This window comes from Macaca thibetana, chromosome 1 (genome assembly GCF_024542745.1).
Source record: "Macaca thibetana thibetana isolate TM-01 chromosome 1, ASM2454274v1, whole genome shotgun sequence".
In the NCBI taxonomy this organism is placed as follows: domain Eukaryota; kingdom Metazoa; phylum Chordata; class Mammalia; order Primates; family Cercopithecidae; genus Macaca; species Macaca thibetana.
Window position 1 is genome coordinate 5,312,737 of NC_065578.1, and position 20,409 is coordinate 5,333,145.

The following is a 20,409-nucleotide window of genomic DNA, read 5'->3' on the forward strand; positions in this document are numbered from 1 at the left end:
GAAAGAAATTGAGGAGGCAAAACACATGTGGTTTGAGGCTGAAGGCTTAAGACACCTCTTACCCAAGAGTGACCTCAGAGTTTCACATCCCACACAATCACACTGTGGTTGAGTGAAATCAAGTGCCGTTTTATTTAAGAACTCGAAAGAATAATCAGTATCTGTGAAAGAAAATCCAATTTAGAATATTTAAATAAACATTTCTGTATGTAAAAAGAAGAGTAGAATAATTACTCCATTAAGTTCCTCTCCTTGCAATGGGATAGGCTGCCTCTACTGCAGATGGCTGTGTCTTCCAAACCCATGACAAGTACCACGTCTTCTGCAGCAGTGGCCCAGAGAGTAAGCACTTCCCAGCAAGACAGAGAGGTCAAGGTCTTCTAACCTTGCCAAACCACGACAAAAGCAAACTATGGTGGGCAAGCCCACCTACCTAAGGCAGGAAGAAAGTGCAGCGAAGGGACAGTGGTGTGCTGTGCCTATCGTGGGGGTACTCCTAGCAGCCAGCTGTGGCCGAGACCTTACCAAGCCTGATCGGCTAGTGCAGCTTCCTGGTTTAGGAATGTTTTCCCTGGTCATATCAATCCCCCAGGTTGGTAAATGAACAGAAGGGATGAATAAAGCCTACTTTTTAGGCTCAAGGAGCAGCTTGCACCAACAAAGGGGTGGCAGGTGCACTGCTGCCTTCTGTTTTCTGTCCTAAGAGGCTCACCCCGCGACCTCTTCTGTAAACTGCCACTCAGCAGCGGCCTGCAAGCCCTCACAAAAGGCTTCATGTTGTGCTGTTTCCAAGTAGCTTTGTTCTGAGCAGTACCTATTTTCCACTTAAGAATCTCCACTTTAAAACCTGCAATGGAAAAATAAATCTCTTGACAGTTTTTTAAATTGAGAAAATTGGTGATGTGGCCTTTACCGCACTAACCTGATTCTCTGCGGGCCCTGCCACTGCTAAATTTATAAAGCTAAAAATAATCTCAAGATCACAGAACTAAACAGAAGTCAATCACTTACCAAATCCTGCCCTTAAGGAGTTCATCTTGGCCAGGCGTGGTGGCTCACGCCTATAATCCCAGCACTTTGGGAGGCCGAGGCAGGCAGATCATGAGGTCAGGAGTTCGAGACCAGTCTGGCCAAGATGGTGAAACTCCGTCTCTACTAAAAATACAAAAAACTAGCCGGGCATGGTGGCACATGCCTGTAATCCCAGCTGCTTGGGAGGTGAGGCAGGAGAATCGCTTGAACTCGGGAGGCAGAAGTTGCAGTGAGTGGAGATAGTGCCATTCCACTGGGCGACAATGTGAGACTCCGTCTCGAAAAAAGAGCCGGGCATGGTGTCTTAAGCCTGTAATCCCAGCTACTCAGGAGGCTGAGGCAGGAAAATCGCTTGAACCCGGGAGGCGGAGGTTGTGGTGAGCCGAGATGGTGCCACTGCACTCCAGCCTCCAGCCTGTGCCACAGAGCAAGACCCCATCTAAAAAAAAAAAAAAAAAAAAAGAGTTCATCTTTTATCCCTAAGTAATTGCTGACTGCTGCCCTGGGATTATAAAGAGGCTGGGAATGTTCTCTCACCATCCCTACCCCTGGAATTCCTCTCTCAAGCAGAATACAATGTCAGGTTTTCCCTGGTGTCAGGCAGCATTTCACCGTGAAACCCTAAGACCTGCCTCCTGGGCTCCTTCCAGCTGGTGGGCCTGGCAGGAAGGTGGACTTTCTGGGTTCTGGCAGATGGAGGATGGCATTAAATGCCAACACCGTCAGCTTACCATCCACAAGGCCAGCGGCTGCCAACAGCTGCCCTACACCTATCAACAAGACGACTTCGTGGCTCCCAATGGGAATGGAGGCTGGGCCCGCCCTACTCAGAGCAGGGGAAAGAACCTTCCCTCAAAGAGCCGGGGCGGGCTGCCAGAATCTAACTACATCCTCTCCCGGTCTGCAGTTCTAGGAAGTGGAATTTGCTGCCCTAGGCATGCATGGTCCCACTGGGGATCATTCATTCACTCCAGAGAAATTGTTACTGATGGCTTGGCCACCGCCTTGGCTAGAGTCCCACTGCATGCATGTTGTGAGGGCCGATGGGCAAGTCTGTCTGGTTTTGGTTTTTTTTTTTTGTCTCACCCTGTTGCCCAGGCTGAAGTCCAATGGCTCAGCTCACTGCAACCTCCGCCTCCTGGGTTCAAAGGATTCTCCTGCCTCAGCCTCCTGAGTAGCTGGGATTACAGGCACCCGCCACCACATCCAGCTATTTTTTGTATTTTTAGTAGAGACGGGGTTTTATCATGTTGGCCAGGCTGGTCTTGAACTCCTGACCTCATGATCCACCCACCTTGGCTTCCCAAATTGCTGGGATTACAGGCGTGAGCCACCGTGCCTGGCCGTCTGGTTTTCAAACCAGCAGCTGTCATACTAGTAATCAATGAACCCGTAAGCCTCTTTGGTATATATAACAATGAAAAAATTCATTAAGCCATGAAATCTAGAAACACGTCGTATCTCTGAGTTGATAAAATGCTTTTCTGAACATACATTTTAGGTATCTGGTACAATTAACCAAATGTCTGCCCATTTTTGTGTAGCTTTTATACAGTACAGATTTCATTGATGTTGCCCCCACATCCGAGTATTAAAAACATTTGACATTGTTCTTCTCAGTCCTCACAACACCCCTGTGAGGTAGGTGGTATTGACCCCATTCCACAGATGGGGAGGTCTAGGCACGGAAAGGTTTAGTGGCTCCTCACAAGCTGCGTGGTGGGGCAGCAGAGTGGTGCTCTGGCCCCAAGCCCACGCCTTCACATTCATACTTCTTCAGTGCCACCGTAACACTGCATGGCAGGATCTCACGCTGAGGCCAAGTTCCTGTCTAGTCCAGAATGAAGCCAGCGTTTCACCTCTTAAAGCTTCCATGTGTGACTCAAAGCCAACTACTCTCCTAAACTTGCAAAACAAACATATTGACTGAATCTTGGTTGGGACTATTTGCAGTATTTAAGATTATTTTTGAGAGTCAGTCTGCTTGGATTTGTAGTTGTGTATGTTCAAATCCCTTTGAAAACAGTTTGAAATGACATGAGGGACAATGTAATTTTGAGAACACAACACATAAAACAAGAGTTCTGAGACTGACATTGAAATTGAGAATATAAGCTATGGTAAAATGAGAATCAAATCCCAAATAAATGGAGAGCAGCACTTCTCAGTGTTTAAGGCCATGCACAGAGCAGGCATTCACTTAGCACTTCTGGATCAAGAGAAATGGACGCTCCTTTGAGCCGCCTGTCACTGACAACAGGAGCTGAGACCCCCAGGAAAGCCAGCCAGGGCCATGATCCCCTTGGCCTGGGGCCACGTTCACACAAAGCCACTCAGCCAAATTGTGTGGAGGTATCTAGGCTTACTTGCTGCAGGATAAAAGTTGAGCTAGAACACCAAGCGTTGAGCTAGGAATACCCCTTTGAATGTGTACTGCTACTTATAAAAAATAGATATGTAGCTATGATTAAATAGATGAAAGGCCAAAGCATCCTATGAGGAAATATTTTTAAAATTGTATAGATGTTCATGCAGTGAGGGACAGAAATAAAGAGGTTAAAGCGGTTTGTGTTTTTCGGTTAAATGAAAGGTTGTAAATGCATTTTTAATGCTGATAAGAAGGGGTACCTGCTACCCCGTTCTGCTGTGGAAGTGTTGCTGAGGACAGAGTCCATCTCTCCCAGGGAGTCCTGGTTATCCCTTACTTACACTCTGGCCTCGGGGGCAGTGGCGTGTGGCCTCGGTCCTCCCCAGGTCACTCTGGAGGGCGCTGTGGAATATTGCTGTGATTTGCCTCTTATTCGTCTTTCACTCATGTTCTGCCTTGATTCGGCATAAGGACAGACTGCTCCAGTGGGGCCTTGGGTCCTCAGGCCTTCTGACCGCTTGGTCTTGAGTGACATTCCAGAAGAGTGACTAACGATGTAAAACGATTAAGAAAATCCATGTTGCAGCAGCCAACCAGAAACAGTTTTGTCCCAGGCTGCACGGGGCTGGAGGCCCCAAGGTCACCGGAGCCACTGCCCGTCACAGGTCCACCTTGACCCCCTTTATGAAAGGCAGGCCCGTGGGCACCCTCTTCTTATACTCCAGGTACTCCTCTCCAAAAAAGTGAATTAGTGAGATTTCTTCTTCTTCTGTTCGATCGCGGAAGAATCGCCACACCGTCAGAGCATAGCTGACGCCGCAGATGGGGTTACACAGCATCACCTAACAGAGGGAGACACCGGGCTCATCAGGGTGACCGTGGGATGATGCCCTGTGCTTTGGTGGGCGTCTGTCTCTAATACCCAGAGGATTTCTGTGCCCATGCCCTGCTGAGACTGTCAGGGTCTCTGGGAGCAGTACTGTCACCGTAGCCCTAAGCACTCAGTGCTGCAGGCCTTTCTCACGTGCTTTTCTGTTGCTCCTCTTACATGACAGAGATCTGAAAATCACAAGATCAACCTCTTGGATTTCAACCCTCAGCTTGGGGTGACAGCAATGCCCCCCACCTCCTGGTGTGAGCTCCCCAACATGAGGTCCCATGCACGCTGCCTTCCTGCCCAGGACCCTCCCACCACAAATGCATTTGCTTACACCACAGCTGCCTGGGCCTCTGCCTCCTAAACCCAGAGCCTCTGCTTCAGCACGAGATACGGGGCCACAAAACTGAGCTTCCGAAATGCCCCTTCCAGCAGATCACCTCCATGCTCAGAGAGCTCCAGAGCCTCAATCCCACCTCCTGAGTCTGGGTTTCCAACCCAAGAAAAGCAGCATTTCGCCTACTTCCCCAGTCTCCTGCCTTCCCCACGCTGTGCCCACTTTGCCTCCTACCTTTTTCCCTCTCCTCCCTGGAGACGGGTTCTCACTCTGCCACGTGGAGTGCAGTGGCGTGATCATGGCTCACTGCAGCCTTAACTTCTTGGGCTCAAGTGATCCTCCCACCTCAGCTTCTCAAGGAGCTGGGACTAAGGGCATGCGCCACCACACCCAGCTAATTTTTGTATTTTGGGGTTTCACTATGTTGCCCAGGCTGGTCTCGAACTCCTGGCCCTTTCTTCCACCTTTAAGAACATCCTGGGCTGGGCGCGGTGGCTCAAGCCTGTAATCCCAGCACTTTGGGAGGCCGAGACGGGCGGATCATGAGGTCAGGAGATCAAGACCATCCTGGCTAACACGGTGAAACCCCGTCTCTACTAAAAAATACAAAAAACTAGCCGGGCGAAGTGGCGGGTGCCTGTAGTCCCAGCTACTCGGGAGGCTGAGGCAGGAGAATGGCATGAACCCGAGAGGAGGAGCTTGCAGTGAGCTGAGATCCGGCCACTGCACTCCAGCCTGGGGGACAGAGCAAGACTCCGTCTCAAAAAAAAAAAAAAAAGAACATCCTGGCCAGGTGCAGTGGCTCACGTCTGTTAACTGCAGTACTTTGGGAGGCCAAGGCGGGCAGATCACCTGAGGTCAGGAGTTTGAGACAAGCTTGGCCAACATGGTAAAACCCCGTCTCTATCAAAAACAAAAATTAGCCAGACGTAGTGGTGGAAGCCTATAATCCCAGCTACTGGGGAGGCTGAGGCAGGAGAATTGCTTGAACCCAGGAGGCAGAGGTTCCAGTGAGCTGAGATAGCCATTGCATTCCAGCCTGGTCAACAGAGCGAAACTCCCTCTCAAGGAAAAAAAAAAAAAAAAAAAAAAAAGAACATCCTTCTTACTGATCCCCAGCCAAACAGTCCTTCAAGGCCAAAAGCATGCCCCAGCTCCTCAGGGAACCACTCACCTACTCCTGCCCACTGGTCCCCTGTGGATGTGCATCTTCCCCGACATACATTTTCTGTACGTTTTCTGAACATACATTTTAGGCTCCAGTTCAGCCACCTGGAGAGCCAGGCTCATGTCCTGACCTCTCACACCTTCTCTTATTGAGCACTTACTGTGTTCCCAGTGCCGTGCTAAGCCTTTTACAATCATTACCCTGTTCAACTCTCATGGCAAACCTTTGAGGGCAAGCTAATATCCCCACTTTGTTTTTTAAAATATTTATTTATTTATTTTTTTGAAAAGGAGTCTCACTTTGTTGCCCAGGCTGGAGTGCAGTGGCGCGATCTTGGCTCACTGCAAGCTCCGCCTCCTGGCTTCACACCATTCTCCTGCCTCAGCCTCCCGAGTAGCTGGACTACAGGCGCTCACCACCACGCCTGGCTAATTTTTTGTATTTTTAGAGAGACAGGGTTTCACCATTCACAGGATGGTCTCGATCTCCTGACCTTGTGATCCGCCCAGCTCGGCCTCCCAAAGTGCTGGGATTACAGGCATTAGCCACCGCACCCAGCCTTTATTTTTTAAAGACAGGGTCTCACTATATTGCCCAGACTGGACTTGAACTCTTGGGCTCAAGCCATCCTCCCGCCTCAGCTTCCCGAGTAGGGGGGACTACAGGCATGTGCCACTACGTCTAGCTGCCCCCACTTTAACGTGAGAGGGGAGGGAGGCCAAGCAGTGAATGTCAGAATCAGGACTGGCCCCGTCAGTGACTCCAGGGCCTGTACCCTCACATCTGGCATAGCTTGCTGGGGATACCCTACAGCGGGAGTTCTTGATAGCAGGCTATCGCCTGTTACTGAGCCATGAAATCATTTAGTGCATCATGAACAGTACTGCAAATAGTTAAGATAGAAAACAGGGTTTTTTACATGGTAAGGGTAATTATTACACTAGGAAAGACATGTTCTGTTCATACAGATACAAGTGCTGGAGCACGATGTAAAAAAATATATATAGGCAAAAAAGTATGGAAAACCCTTTGGTTCTAGTGCACATATGTATACAGTAAGCAAACATTTATGGCAAATTACATTATTCAGTCATAACCAATTTGTTCCCAGGGAAGGTGCTTGTTAATGTGAGGGTTTTACATATTTTAGTAACAAAAAATGTAAAGTAAAAGCTATGGAATAATTTGCCCCAACTATACCGTTAGGGGTCACCAGAGAGTCACCAAGGACTATGCATTGCTGATGGGATGCCTGAGAGATCTCTGGATTCGCCCAAAGACTTGGTGAATTTTCCAAGATGTATTCACATTCTTTGGCCAAGTTTTTCTAGGACCAAGAGTAAAGAATCAAGAAACATTTTCTTTTTTTTTTTCTTTTTGAGACAGAGTCTTGCTCTGTCACCCAGGCTGGAGCGCAGTGGCCGGATCTCGGCTCACTGCAAGCTCTGCCTCCCGGGTTTACACCATTCTCCTGCCTCAGCCTCCCGAGTAGCTGGGACTACAGGCGCCCGCCACCTCGCCTGGCTAGTTTTTTGTATTTTTTAGTAGAGACGGGGTTTCACTGCGTTAGCCAGGATGGTCTCGATCTCCTGACCTCGTGATCCGCCCGTCTCGGTCCTCCCAAAGTGCTGGGATTACAGGCTTGAGCCACCGCGCCCGGCCAAGAAACATTTTCAAGAAATAAGGCTTGGGGTTGGGCATGGTGGATCACGCCTGTAATCCCAGCATTTTGGGAGGCTGCAGTGAGAGGCCTGCTTGAGCCCAGGAGTTCGAGATCTGCCTGGGCAACAGTAAGACCCCATCTCTACTAAAAACAAAAAATTAGCTGGGCATGGTGGTGCACACTTATAGTCCCAGCTACTCAGGAGACGAAAGCAGGACGGCTGCTTGAGCCCAGGAGTTTGAGACTAGCCTGGGCAACACGGTAAGCTCTCATCTTTAATACACAAATAAATAATTTTATTTTGGAAGACAGGGTCTCACTCTGTTGCCCAGACTGGGGTACAGTAGCAATCAAAGCGATCCTCCTGCCGCAGCCGCCTGAGTAACTGGGATTACAGGTGCACGAGCCACTTCCAGATATATTTTTAACTTTTTCCTTTGGAGAGAAGGGTTCTCACTATGTTGACCAAGCTGGTTTCTAATTCCTGGCCTCTAGCAATCCTCCTGCTCTGGTCTCCCAAAACCACTGTGCCTAGCCAAGTAATAATTTTAAAAAAGAAATATACAGGCAGGGTGCGGTGGTTCATGCCTGTAATCCCAGCACTTTGGGAGGCTGAAGCAGGTAGATCATCTGAGGTCAGGAGTTTGAGATCAGCCTGGCCAACATGGTGAAACCCCTATTAAACCTACTAAAAAATACAAAAAATTAGCTGGGCGTGGTAGTGCATACCTGTAATCCCAGCTACTCAGGGTGCTGAGGCAGGAGATTCACTTGAACCCGGGAGGTGGAGGCTGCAGTGAGCCAAGATCGCGCCACTGCACTCCAGCCTGGGCGACAGAGTGAGACTCTGTCTCAAAAAAAAAGAAAGAAAAAATATATGTGGTGGCTCACACCTATAATCCCAGCACTTTGGGAGGCTGAGGCGGGTGGATCACTCGACCCCAGGAGTTTGAGAACAGCCTAGGCAACATGGCAAAACCCTGCTTCTATAAAAATACAAAAATTAGCCAGGGGCTGGGCATGGTGGCTCACGCCTGTAATCCCAGTGCTTTGGGAGGCCAAGGCAGGCAGATCACCTCAGGTCGGGAGTTTGAGAACAGCCTGATCAACATGGAGAAACCCCGTCTCTACTAAAAATACAAAATTAGCCGGGTGTGGTGGCGCATGCCTGTAATCCCAGCTACTCAGGAGGCTGAGGCAGGAGAATCGTTTGAACTGGGAGGCAGAGGTTGCGGTGAGCTGAGATCACGCCATTGCACTCCAGCCTGGGCAACAAGAGCGAAACTCCATCTCAAAAAAATAAATTAATTAAAAAAAAAAAATTAGCTGGGTGTAGTGACACACATCTGTAGTCTCAGCTACTTAGAAGGCTAAGGCAGGAGAATCCCTCAAACCCGGGAGGCGGAGGTTGCAGTGAGCCGAGATTGTGCCACTGCACTCCAGCCTGGGCCACACAGACTTAGGAGACTAAGGTGGGAGGATCACTTGAGCGCAAGAGGTCGAGGCTGCAGTAAGCCATGATCATGCCAACGCACTATAGCCTGGGTGAGAGACCCTGCCTCAAAAACAAAAAAAAAAAGAAAAACCATACATAAAAAAAAAAAATATATATATATATATACACACACACACACACACACACACAGAGAGAGAGAGTCAGGTGCAGTGGCTCATACCTATATAATCCTAACACTTTTTCTTTTCTTTTTTTTTTTGTTTTGAGACAGAGTCTTGCTGTGTCACCCTGGCTGGAGTGCAGTGGCGTGATCTCGGCTCACTGCAACCTCTGCCTTCGATTCAAGCAAATATCGTGCCTCAGTCTCTCAACTAGCTGGAACTGTAAGCATGAGCCACCACGCCTGGCCTAATCCCAGCACTTTAGAAGGCCAAGGTGGGAGGATCACTTGAGCCCAGGAGTTCAAGCCCAGCATGGGCAACAAAGGGAGAACCATCTCTTTTTTTGAGACAGAGTCTCACTCCATCACCCAGACTGAAGTGCAGTGGCATGGTCTCAGCTCACTGCAACCTCCATCTCCCAGGTTCAAGCAATTCTCAGGTCTAGGCCTCCCGAGTAGCTGGGACTATAGACATGTGCCACCATGCCCAATTAATTTTTGTATTTTTAATAGAGATGGGTTTTTGCCATGTTGGCTAGGCTTGTCTCAAACTCCTAACCTCAAGTGATTCACCCACTTCAGCCTCCCAAAGTGCTGGGATTACAGGCAACCGGCCGGGAGAACCACCTCTACAGAAAATTTAAAAATTAGCCGGATGTGGTGGCACACACCTGTAATGTGTTCCAGCTACTTCGGAGGCTGAGGTAGGAGGATCACTTGAGCTCAGGAGGTCAAGGCTGCAGTAAGCCATGATCACAACACTGCACTCCAGCCTGGGTAACACAGCAACATCCTATCTTAAAAAAAAAAAAAAGCTGGGCGTGGTGGCTCACACCTGTAATCCCAGCACTTTGGGAGGCCCAGGCGGGCGGATCATGAGGTCAGGAGATCAAGACCATCCTGGCTAACACAGTCAAACCCTGTCTCTACTAGAAATACAAAAAATTAGCCAGCCGTGGTGGTGGGTGCCTGTAGTCCCAGCTACTCAGGAGACTGAAGCAGGAGAATCGCTTGAACCTGGGAGGTGGAGGTTGCAGTGAGCTGAGATCACACCACTGCACTCCAGCCTGGGCGACAAGTGAGACTCCGTCTCAAAAAAAAAAAAAGGCCAGGCACCGTAGCTCAAGCCTGTAATCCCAGCACTTTGAGAGGCCCAGGAGGGCAGATTGCTTGAGCTCAGGAGTTCAAGACGGCTCTGGACAACTCGAGAAACGCTGTCTCTACAAAAAAAAATACAAACAGTAGTCAGGCATGGTGGTTTGTGTCTAGCTACTTGGGAGGCAGAGGTTGCAGTGAGCCAAGATCGCACCACTGCACTCTGGCCTGGGCAACAGAGCAAGACTAGGTCTCAAAAAAAAAAAAAAAAAAGAAACAAGGCCTTTTCTTCAGCCTGAGACAGAACAAACCTACATGGCTCCACACAGCTCACTAACACATGGCCTCGACCCCATTAATACCTATTTCTGATGAAATCCAGCCAAGCTGCCACCTGAGTGGTAGAGGGCACTCCCTTCCCTAAGGGCCATCTCTGTCCTCAGCCCCTCTGGGGTGTTTCAGATCTATTAATAGGTTGAAGGGGCAGAGAAGGGGATAGGCACAATGGCTCATGCCTATAATGCTAGCACTTTGCAAAGCTGAGGTGGGAGGATCACTCAAGGCCAAGAGTTTGACACCAGCCTGGGCAACATAGTAGGACCCTGTCTCTACCGAAAAAAAAAGAAAAAAGAAAAAAAAAAAACAACCAGGCAGAAACAGGATAAAGGGATACAGCAGGTAGCTAATAGCACCAAGGATTTATGCACCCAGGTTTTGGGCACATACTAAAAAGCATTACAGACTACATTAGTTCTCTTGACTTTTATTAAATTATCACTTGAAACACGCCAAGAAGAACACGTACCTATTATTTAAAGGAGACCAACAACCTCATGAACACACTGAAAACCACTAATTGTGTACTTCGAAATGGTGACTTTTATGGTATGTGAATTGTATCACAATGTTTAAAATGTTACTTAAAAAAATAAAAAATAAAAAAGGGGAGTGGTGTCATATTTGATATTATACCTGAGTTCCAATACTCCAGTAAAACCACCCGACGTAAGAAGGATGCCGAAACCAAGCGTACACTCCGCTGGTCACCAGAGTATGTGTATCTGATTTTTCATTCTGCACCACGTGGTTGAAATTGGAGCCAGCTGTAAACATGGCCGCCTTCCTCAGACATTCTCCGAAGACCACCATCAGCAGCCCTGTGACACTGAGCCAGGTGATCTGCTTCAGTTCTGTGGGAGAGAGACATCGATGACACACGAGGAGTGAAAACATTGGCCGGCTGAGCTTCCCTTCGCACTGCTTAAAATTAACCTATTTTCCCAAAGACAGAAACAGAAAATGTGCTCGTGGGCAATCAGCATTTGTCATCATGTTAAAATTTCATAAGAAAACACATTCTCCTAAGTTGTGCTGTTCATCGGTTTACTTTAAAATGCCAATAAGCACAATGAAAGCATCATGGTAAAGAGATGCTCTCTTGCTACAGCTGATGGGTTCTCTGGTTCACCACCCCCAGCCACATGCTCAGTCCTTCATTTGGGGACAAGTACAGCTAAGAGAAGAAAAGGGCCAGGCGCGGTGGCTCAAGCCTGTAATCCCAGCACTTTGGGAGGCCAAGACGGGCGGATCACGAGGTCAGGAGATCGAGACCATCCTGGCTAACACGGTGAAACCCCGTCTCTACTAAAAAGTACAAAAAACTAGCCAGGCGAGGTGGCGGGCGCCTGTAGTCCCAGCTACTCGGGAGGCTGAGGCAGGAGAATGGTGTAAAGCCGGGAGGCAGAGCTTGCAGTGAGCTGAGATCTCGCCACTGCACTCCAGCCTGGGCAACAGAGCGAGACTCCGTCTCAAAAAAAAAAAAAAAGAAAGAAAAAAAGAGAAGAAAAGAAGGGTCCAAGGTTTCCACCCTGAATCCCAGGAGCTACATGTATTTCATTTCATTGGCTGTGAGACATTCAATTTCAGAGTGCATTCCACATACAGAGGCTTTTGTTAGTCAATATTTTTTTTTTTTTTTGAGACAGCGTCTCACTCTCATTGCCCAGGCTGGAGTGCAATGGCACAATCTCGGCTCACTGCAACCTCCACCTCCTGGGCTCAAGCAATTCTCCTGCCTCAGCCTCCCAAGTAGCTAGGATTACAGGCATGCACCACCAGGCCCGACTAATTTTGTATTTTTAGTAGAGATGTGGTTTTACCATGCTGGTCAGGCTGGTCTCAAACTCCTGACCTCATGTGATCCACCCACCTCAGCCTCCCAAAGTGCTGGGATTACAGGCGTGAGCTACTATGCCTGGCCAGTAAACTCTTACATGAAACATCTAAATATCATCTGATTGTAAAATCAGAATCACAACTACCCAAGGTTGGGACTTCACATTAGATGGTGCACTATGTGATGCAAACTTTAAAGCAAAAGGTCAGCACGTCCTCGAGTCAAAATCCAGAGGCAGAATTCACGAGTGGAGCTCATCCTTTATAAATAGCTTAGTGAGGATAGAGGTCTGTGGAAAATCGCTTGGGGGAGATTAGACTTGAAAGGTGAATCAATGTCACTGTCCTCAGCCTGAATGGGAGCCACCCTTTTCCCCTCCAGAGGGGGACATAAGGCACACTAACCTGGCCAAAAGATATTTTCAAGTGTGAACTCTAACCAAGAAGAAAGAGCGGCTACTGTATACTCCAGGCTGTGATTCAGGAGAAAGGAATCCAAGGACAGACTTTTGGGATTATTGACTGCTGTCACCAAGTATTCAGAATAGTGGAACAATGACAGGGAGCACATGTACCTATTTAAAGACAAAAAGAGAGTTAAGTTGGGACAAGAGAACCAAGTTAGCCGTAAGTGCAGATGTTGGTCTCCTGAGCTGTCCCTAAGTCCATGAGGCCCTGTTCTCACCTGTCTGAGCATGGACACAGGTACCCATCGCAGCATCTACTACCTCAGGCTTGTAAAAAGTGGAGTTTTTAAGGGACTAGTTTTGTTTCCAGTCTTTTTTTTTTTTGAAACAGAGTCTCGTTGTGTCACCCAGGCTGGAGTGCAATGGTGCGATCTCGGCTCACTGCAACCTCTGCCTCCCAGGTTCAAGCGATTCTCCTGCCTCAGCCTCCCAAGTAGCTCAGACTACAGGTGCCCACCACCACGCCCGGCTAATTTTTGTATTTTCAGTAGAGACAGGGTTTTGCTATGCTGGCAAGGCTGGTCTCGAACTCCTGGCCTCACTATGTTGGCTAAGCTGGTCTTGAACTCCTGACCTCGTGATCTGTCCACCTCGGCCTCCTAAAGTGCTGGGATTACAGGCGTAAGCCACTGCACCCAGCAAGGGACTGTTTTTGAATGTCACAGGCAAAACAAACCCACAGGTCACGGAGGCATTATGGACCCTTCTGTCCTTTAAAAATGACACTACACACAATAAAACATGAAAGAGGGAGATAACAACATAAAGGAGTGATGTATGTCGGATACAAAATTTAACAAAACTGAAATAATTCCAGCAAAGGATTAGATGGCTCAAAATATTGATAAGAGGAGATTTAAAACTTTTTACCTTGAAGCCACTGGTTCATATCCAGGTCAGACTAGAAGGCTCAAGGGACTGAAATCATAGTGTAGGGAAAAATCCTACAATGGCTGTGGGGATGCACTAGATGTGACCTAATAGAAATTAGAGATGAAAAAGGCCTATGAAGACAAGCCAGAGCCCTGCCCCTGCCCGCCACCGAGGACCTGCACCCCTTCTGGGAAGGGCTGCTCATGTTACTGAATGCTGTCACCACAGCTGCTGATGACAGCGCCTTTGGGGGTGCCAGGGAGATCTGCTTCTGCCTGATTCACAACCAACCCACAGGCACGAAATCACAAGGGCTGAAATGTGAGCAACTAGGGGGAAGCCAGACTTGTTTCCAGAGAACCCTGAACAGCCTTCTGCCGGTCACAGATGAGACAGGGATGAGGAAATGCCACTACTGACCCTCTGATCTGTCCACCCTCGCCTGAAAACCAGTATTCCAAAAGGAATTCTTACCAGCCAAAGTGACTCCAAGAAGACTGGCTAAAACTTAGCAGCATGCCGCAGCCGAACACAAACCCCAGGAAACAAGCTCGGATGGCTATCTGAAAGGAACCAAGAGCAGCTCAGTCACTCGCAGTCCTCAGAGTACAGATCTGGGCTGCTGACCTTCCCAGAATAGGCAGGCCACAGGCAAGCAGATAGAGCCGATTTGCTGAGATTGAAAGGGAGAAGTGGGCGACCTGGGTTCAAATTCTGCGCCCACTTCTCTCTGGCTGTGTGGCCTCCCAAGTTATTTAACCTCTCTGGGCTTGCTTCCCCATCTACACCCAGGGGATAACAGTACCTACCATTTAGGACTGTGGTTAGAATCACACACGTAAAACACTTAAGACTAACTGCTACCTAAATTTTAGCTGCCACTATTATTATTATTCACGATGATTATTCACGGCTGTAGGAAAACTGCTTAAGCCTAGTTTATGAGGTCTGGGCACCCGAGCCCGTGCGCCCAGCTCCACCCACGTCACTGCGGGGCCTTTGACCTGAGACAGGGCAGCAGGTAGGTCTCTGCACCTTAAGTTACATAAAAGCACTCGCGGGCTCGCTCACTCCCACCCCACGCGCACCAGCTGAGCTGCACGAGCTGCAATTTAACACCCACTCTTCGGGTGCAGGGCGCCCGAGCCCGGAGAGGGAGGGTCCCTTCCTGAGACCTAAACTCGTGGGTGAAGAGCGCGCCCGTGGGAGGCTGCTGCGGGCCCGGGGAGAAAGGTGCCCACGCGCCGCGCCAAGCGGACCCCCGCCCGCCCCATAGGCCCCACCGGCCCCCGCCGGCCTGCACCTGGTAGCGAGGCGGCCGATAGAGCAGCAGCAGCAGCGCGTTGAGCCCGGCCACGTAGAGCGCCAACCCGGTGCGGCCCTGCAAGCCGGCGCGCGTGAGGAGCGGCAGCGCGAGCACCGAGGCGCCCAGCAGGAAGGTAGCGAGGCTGAGACGCGCCTCGGAGCCTGGCGGAGCCCGCGCCGCGCAGCCCGCCATGGCGCAGGGCGGCGGACGAGCAGGCGGCGGCTACGGCTGTAGCCCGGGGAAACGCGCCGGCCGCGCCTGCGCACTGCGCCGCCGACGCCGGCCCGGGAAGGGCAGCTGCCCGGAGCTGCGCGCCGCCTGCCAGTTCTCGCGAGAACTCGGGCCCGCCCCGTAGGTGGCCCGAATTTGGCGGTAGTGCCCCGCCCCGCCCCGCCCCTCGGGGACATCCGGGCTCTGAGCCCGACTCTGTGCCGGGCTGGGGCCGGGCTGGGGTGAGAGAAGTCGTTCCCTTCCTCTGCCCAAACTTAGTCCCAAACTCAGGAGGTTCTTGTCCCAAGAAGCAATGTAAAGTTTGAAACGAGCCGGGCGCAGTGGCTCACGCCTGTAATCCCAGCACTTTGGGAGCCCGAGGCGGGCGAATCACTTGAAGTCTGGAGTTCGAGACCAACCTGGCCAACATGGGGAAACGCCGTCTCTGCTAAAAATACACAAATTAGCTGGGCGTGGTGGCGCACGCCTTTAATCCCAGCTACTTGGTGGGGCTGAGGCAGGATAATTGCTTGAACCGGCGAGACGGAGGTTACAGTGAGCCGAGATTGTGCCACTGCACTCCAGCCTGGGTGAGAGTGACACTCCAGCTCAAAAAAAAGAAAAAGTTTGAAACGGCCGCACCCTCGCCGTCCCTGCGTGGTCCCCGAAAACCAGACGCCTTGGGGCGTGGGTTCGGCCGAGTGCGGCAATCTCCCTCCCTCCCTCTAAGGGTCCCTAGAAAGCGGCCTGGACAACTGCACCTGGGCATCCATGCGACGGGACCACCGCCCGCTGAAATTCCTGTTGTGGAACAAGGCTGGACGGTGATGGCAATGCTCAGGATATATTACGTTTTTGTTTTTTGTTTTTTTGAGATGGAGTCTTGCTCTGTTGCCCAGGCTGGAGTGCAGTGCGCAATCTCGGCTCACTGCAAGCTCCTCCTCCCGGGTTCACGCCATTCACCTGTCTCAGCCTCCGGAGTAACTGGGACTACAGGTGCCCGCCACCCCGCCCGGTTAATTTGTATTTTTAGTAGAGACGGGGTTTCACCGTGTTAGCCAGGATGGTCTTGATCTCCTGACCTCGTGATCTGCCCGCCTTGGCCTCCCAAAGTGCTGAGATTACAGGCGTGAGCCACTGCTCCCGGTCTATATTAGGTTTATAAATAGCAGGAGGCAAAGCTATTCGGTGTGATCCTGACTTCACTTGGGGGAAAAGGGCAGGTATGTGAGCCTGGGAAAATGATCGAGCTATAAGCCAAAATGATATAACGCCGATTATATATGTACCTTTTTTTTTTTTTTTTCCTTTTTTTCTTTTTTAGGCACAGGTCTCACTCTGTCAACCTGGCTGGAGTGCGGCAGCCTGGGGTTTCACCATGTTGGCCAGACTGATTTCAAACTCCTGACCTCAGGTGATCCACCCGCCTCGGCCTCCCAAAGTGCTGGGATTATAGGCGCGAGCCACCACACCCGGCCCATAGATTACTTTTATAATCAGAAGTTATTATTTACTTTTCAAAGAGTAAATGCTCTCACCTCAGGTAGCTCAGAGAGCCGTGCTGGAGGAGAAAAGCCGATAAGCGATAAACTGGAATAAACTCTGCAGGATTGGGAATGGGGGCAGAAGGAGAGCAAGGATGGGGAGCAGAGAGGGACCCCAGGGGAGGCCCTCAGCTTGGATGGCGGCAGGGCGAGGAGGCTGCAAGGAACAGACGCCGGAGCTAGGCCTTGGGGCCCTCGGGGATGGACAGCCTGCCCTCCATTGGAAATGAGATCAAGGAGGGAGTGAGGGCTCAGTGTTTGAAAGGCACAGAGGCAGGAGGAAGCAAGGCTGAGAAGGGATGGGGACAGGCCCTCAGGGAGGCTGGCACCAAGCGGTGGGTCAGCGAGAGAGGCAGGCGGTCTGTGAGTCCTGCATCTGAGCCCCTCACCTCTCCACTCTAGTCCCTGCAGGTCCTGGCAGGAGCTCTGGTACTTGGGAAGCTGGATGGAGAGGCTGGGCTAGAATCCCAGACCCCTCACCCTCTGCAGCCTAGCTTTGTGACCTTGGCAAATCCATTCTATGTGCCTCTGTTTCCTGTACAGTGGGGGTCCTTATTTCTCTGGCACAGATTGGTATTTGTTCTGTAAAGCCCAGTACCACTTTATTTTATTTTATTGATTGATTTTTTTCGAGACAGGGCCTCACTCTGTTTCCCAGGCTGGAATGCAGTGGTGAGATCATTTGATCTCACTGCAACCTCAAACTCCTGGGCTCAGGCCACCCTCCTGCCTCAGCCTCCTGAGTATCTGGGACTACAGGCATGCACCACTGCACCTAGCACCATGTTTAAACGGTGCTCAGAAAACTTGCTAAACTTGGTGGATGGGAATTGAAAATAGATTTAATGTTTTAAAAATCAAAGTCACCCAGCTGCAGTGCCACATGGGAAGGAGGCCTGGGTGTGAATGTTCCTGGGAGCTGAGAGCTCCTGTGACTGCCACCAGTTTCCTGTGGTCTCCCCCAGACTCAGGACCTCTCCCTCCGCACCAGGACACCTCAGGACCACCAGAGGGCACTCATCGCACCTTCACCCCTGGAAGTGAGCTGGTCCTGGGGCCAGAAACCACTGTACCTGGGAAGCCCTTTCTGGCTTTTGCTCTCCTCAATGTATGACAGCCCTGATTTACCCCCAGGGACTGTTGCCACTCAGGGGTGCAGAGTAATATGTCACCAGACTGGAGAACCAGAGCAATGCTCTCCTCTGCCCATCACCTCCCCTTGGCCCCTCCCTCTTCATCAGCCCCATTTTGGAGAAGGGAGAAAGAAAGGAGAGGTAGCGGTCTCCTCCCAGGTGGGGCCGGACTCCAGGGAAGGAGAATTTTCAGAAGTTGCAGGAGTTGCCAAATCTGTCAGGGCCCAGGGTTCACAGAGCAGTGATGGAGGAGAAAGGAGAGGAAGCAGATCTAAGCACATAAGGGCATCAAACCAGAGAAACAAAGTCACATGCAGAGGGCGGCACATAGACACAGGGAAATATACATACGGAGATACACAGAAACACGCAGACCCCACACAGGGACCTGCTTTCCTGCTACAGGGGAAAGCAATCTGATCAAGCAGACCCACTGTGCACCCATCCCTCTATGCTTCAGGACAACACACCTACAAAAATATAAGAAAAAAAGGGAAAACAGCTCTGCCTGGCATGCCTTGCTTGCCTTTTCTTGTAAATAAGCATTTGAATGTGTTTTGTTCTAGGAGCTTTCCAGGCAGGCACAAAGGGAGCCCTTTCTCATGCAGGAAGTTCCCTCTGCTGCCTCCCCTTCCCTCCCCCTCCTGCCATCCGCCCACAGGCTGAGGTGGCTTTCTTTCCTGAACCCGAGTGTGGATACCTCCTGTTTTAGAGAACCCTGAGAACCACTATGCTATTCCCAAGTTAAACTCTAGGCTGAGATGAAATTAGGCTTCTTTTTCTTTTCTTTTTTCTTTTTCTTTTTTTTTTTTTTTTGAGACGGAGTCTCGCTCTGTCACCCAGGCTGGAGTGCAGTGGCCGGATCTCAGCTCACTGCAAGCTCCGCCTCCCGGGTTCACGCCATTCTCCTGCCTCAGCCTCCCGAGTAGCTGGGACTACAGGCGCCCGCCACCTCGCCCGGCTAGTTTTTTGTATTTTTTAGTAGAGACGGAGTTTCACCGGGTTAGCCAGGATGGTCTCGATCTCCTGACCTCATGATCCGCCCGTCTCGGCCTCCCAAAGTGCTGGGATTACAGGCTTGAGCCACCGCGCCCGGCCTTCTTTTCTTTTTTCTTTCTTTTTTTTTTTTTTTTTTTTTGAGACAGAGTCTCACTCTGTCGCCCAGGCTGGAGTGCAGTGGCAGGATCCCAGTTCACTGCAACCTCTGCCTCCTGGGTTCAAGCGATTCTCCTGCCTCAGCCTCCTGAGTAGCTGGGATTACAGGCACCTGCCACCACCCCCGGCTCATTTTTGTATTTTTAGTAGAGATGCGGTTTCACCATGTTAGCCAGGCTGGTCTTGAACACCTGACCTCATGATCTGCCAGCCTTAGCCTCCCAAAGTGCTGGGATTACAGGTGTGAGCCACTGTGCCCAGCCAGGTTGGTGATTTTTTTAAAGAGAGTTGGTCCCCTGCAGCTCCCAGTCATTCACAGGCCTCTGCCCCATCCTCTGTCCACATGGAGGCTGGGAGGGCCGCAGGGAGGGGCCTGTCCAGTGTGGCTGCAGCTCTTCCCAGGAGGGAATCCCTGTCTTCCAAAAGTTTTCTTTCCCCTCCTCTGGCCATTCCAGGCTGAAGGAATGAAAGCTCCCTCTTTCTAGGCTGAAAAACAGGAAAACAACATGTAATTTATGAGCACCATCAGCCCAAAGTGCATAAGTCATATGTGCACAAAGGGGCCGGGTAAATATTTAAAGATTAGAGCCAGCTGGGGAGAAATACAAAAGCCTGGGGCAATGGGGGTCTTTCTGAACTCACTCTCCCCGAGCTGGGCCAGGTCAGCGTTGATGCACTCACTGGAGTCCCAGCCTTTGTCATCTGAAGGGCCCTTGTCTGCTGGGCTATTGGGAGTCCCAACACAGCTAAAGAGAGTTAAACAATCGCAGCCTCTCCAACCGCATCTGGAGACAATTGGCTGAGTCATTTCAGAGCTTTTGCTGTGTGTCCCAATAGTTAATTACATGGAGCAATCACTTCATGTCACTTTGAAATGCATCTGCAGAGGGGGACAACAGATTTCTCCCTCTAGTCACCTGCATCCACAGTAGCCTGTGCAGCACTCACCAGTCAGCACTGGTTCAAACCCCTGGAAGTGCAGAAGGGAAGGGGCTGCCACCCGGAGCCACAGGGCTATCCTCTGGGATGGGCCACAGGTAGGGCTCTTGTCCTGGGGCCTGAAAACCTCTCCCTACTTGGTTCCAGACCTGACATAATGTTCTTTTTTTCGTTTCTTTTTTTTTTTTGCCAAACTCAGGAAAACCAAATGAGGGAAGGAGTGGCACAGACACTTGTCACTTTCTGTGTTAAATTCCCCAACATGAGACAGGAGGGGCCCTGAGCAGCCTTGGAGGCTCAAAGAGCCCTCAGGAGTTATAGAAGGAAGTTTTTTTTTCCTTGAATGAGCAGAGGGGGGCCTGGGTCTCCCCACTTCTCCTCCTGGACCTGTGCTCCTTTCCAGGCTGCCTTGGGGACCCCAGATGCTAAAGATGGAAAGGGAGTTGGTGGC

The 20,409-nt window shown here is 50.5% G+C and overlaps 3 protein-coding genes across 11 annotated transcripts in view; all 3 read right to left on the reverse strand.

Moving 5' to 3' along the window:
* The window catches only part of CHD5 (chromodomain helicase DNA binding protein 5), a 239,481-nt gene that overhangs the window by 123,544 nt on the left and 95,528 nt on the right, over nucleotides 1–20,409 (reverse strand). The gene's annotated exons all lie outside the window — the stretch shown is intronic.
* RPL22 (ribosomal protein L22) overlaps nucleotides 1–20,409 on the reverse strand; it is a 286,932-nt gene that overhangs the window by 37,491 nt on the left and 229,032 nt on the right. Inside the window, exon 1 of one of the 9 annotated variants that reach the window (XM_050787444.1) lies at nucleotides 19,142–19,145. The exons of the other annotated variants lie outside the window; for them this stretch is intronic. The gene's annotated coding sequence lies outside the window, so the exon portion shown is untranslated. Of the gene's footprint in view, nucleotides 1–19,141; nucleotides 19,146–20,409 lie in introns of those variants that run through there. 9 annotated transcript variants of the gene reach the window in all.
* ICMT (isoprenylcysteine carboxyl methyltransferase) lies at nucleotides 109–15,242 on the reverse strand. The gene is made up of 5 exons (XM_050787379.1): nucleotides 14,975–15,242; nucleotides 14,146–14,234; nucleotides 12,737–12,906; nucleotides 11,129–11,346; nucleotides 109–4,242 (listed from the first exon to the last, which is right to left on the reverse strand). Exons 1-5 carry the CDS (start codon nucleotides 15,167–15,169, stop codon nucleotides 4,060–4,062), a joined length of 855 nt encoding a protein of 284 aa, XP_050643336.1. The 5' UTR covers nucleotides 15,170–15,242; the 3' UTR covers nucleotides 109–4,059.

Bases quoted from the DNA above. Each gene is read 5' to 3' on its own strand.
- ICMT (XM_050787379.1), bottom strand. From the start codon at position 15,169: ATGGCGGGCTGCGCGGCGCGGGCTCCGCCAGGCTCCGAGGCGCGTCTC. The intron at 14,235-14,974 runs GTGCAGGCCGGC...GGTTCCTTTCAG, and splicing joins ATCGGCCGCCTCGCTACCAG to ATAGCCATCCGAGCTTGTTT. The intron at 4,243-11,128 runs GTATAATATCAA...TCCCTCTGTTAG, and splicing joins ACTGGAGTATTGGAACTCAG to GTGATGCTGTGTAACCCCAT.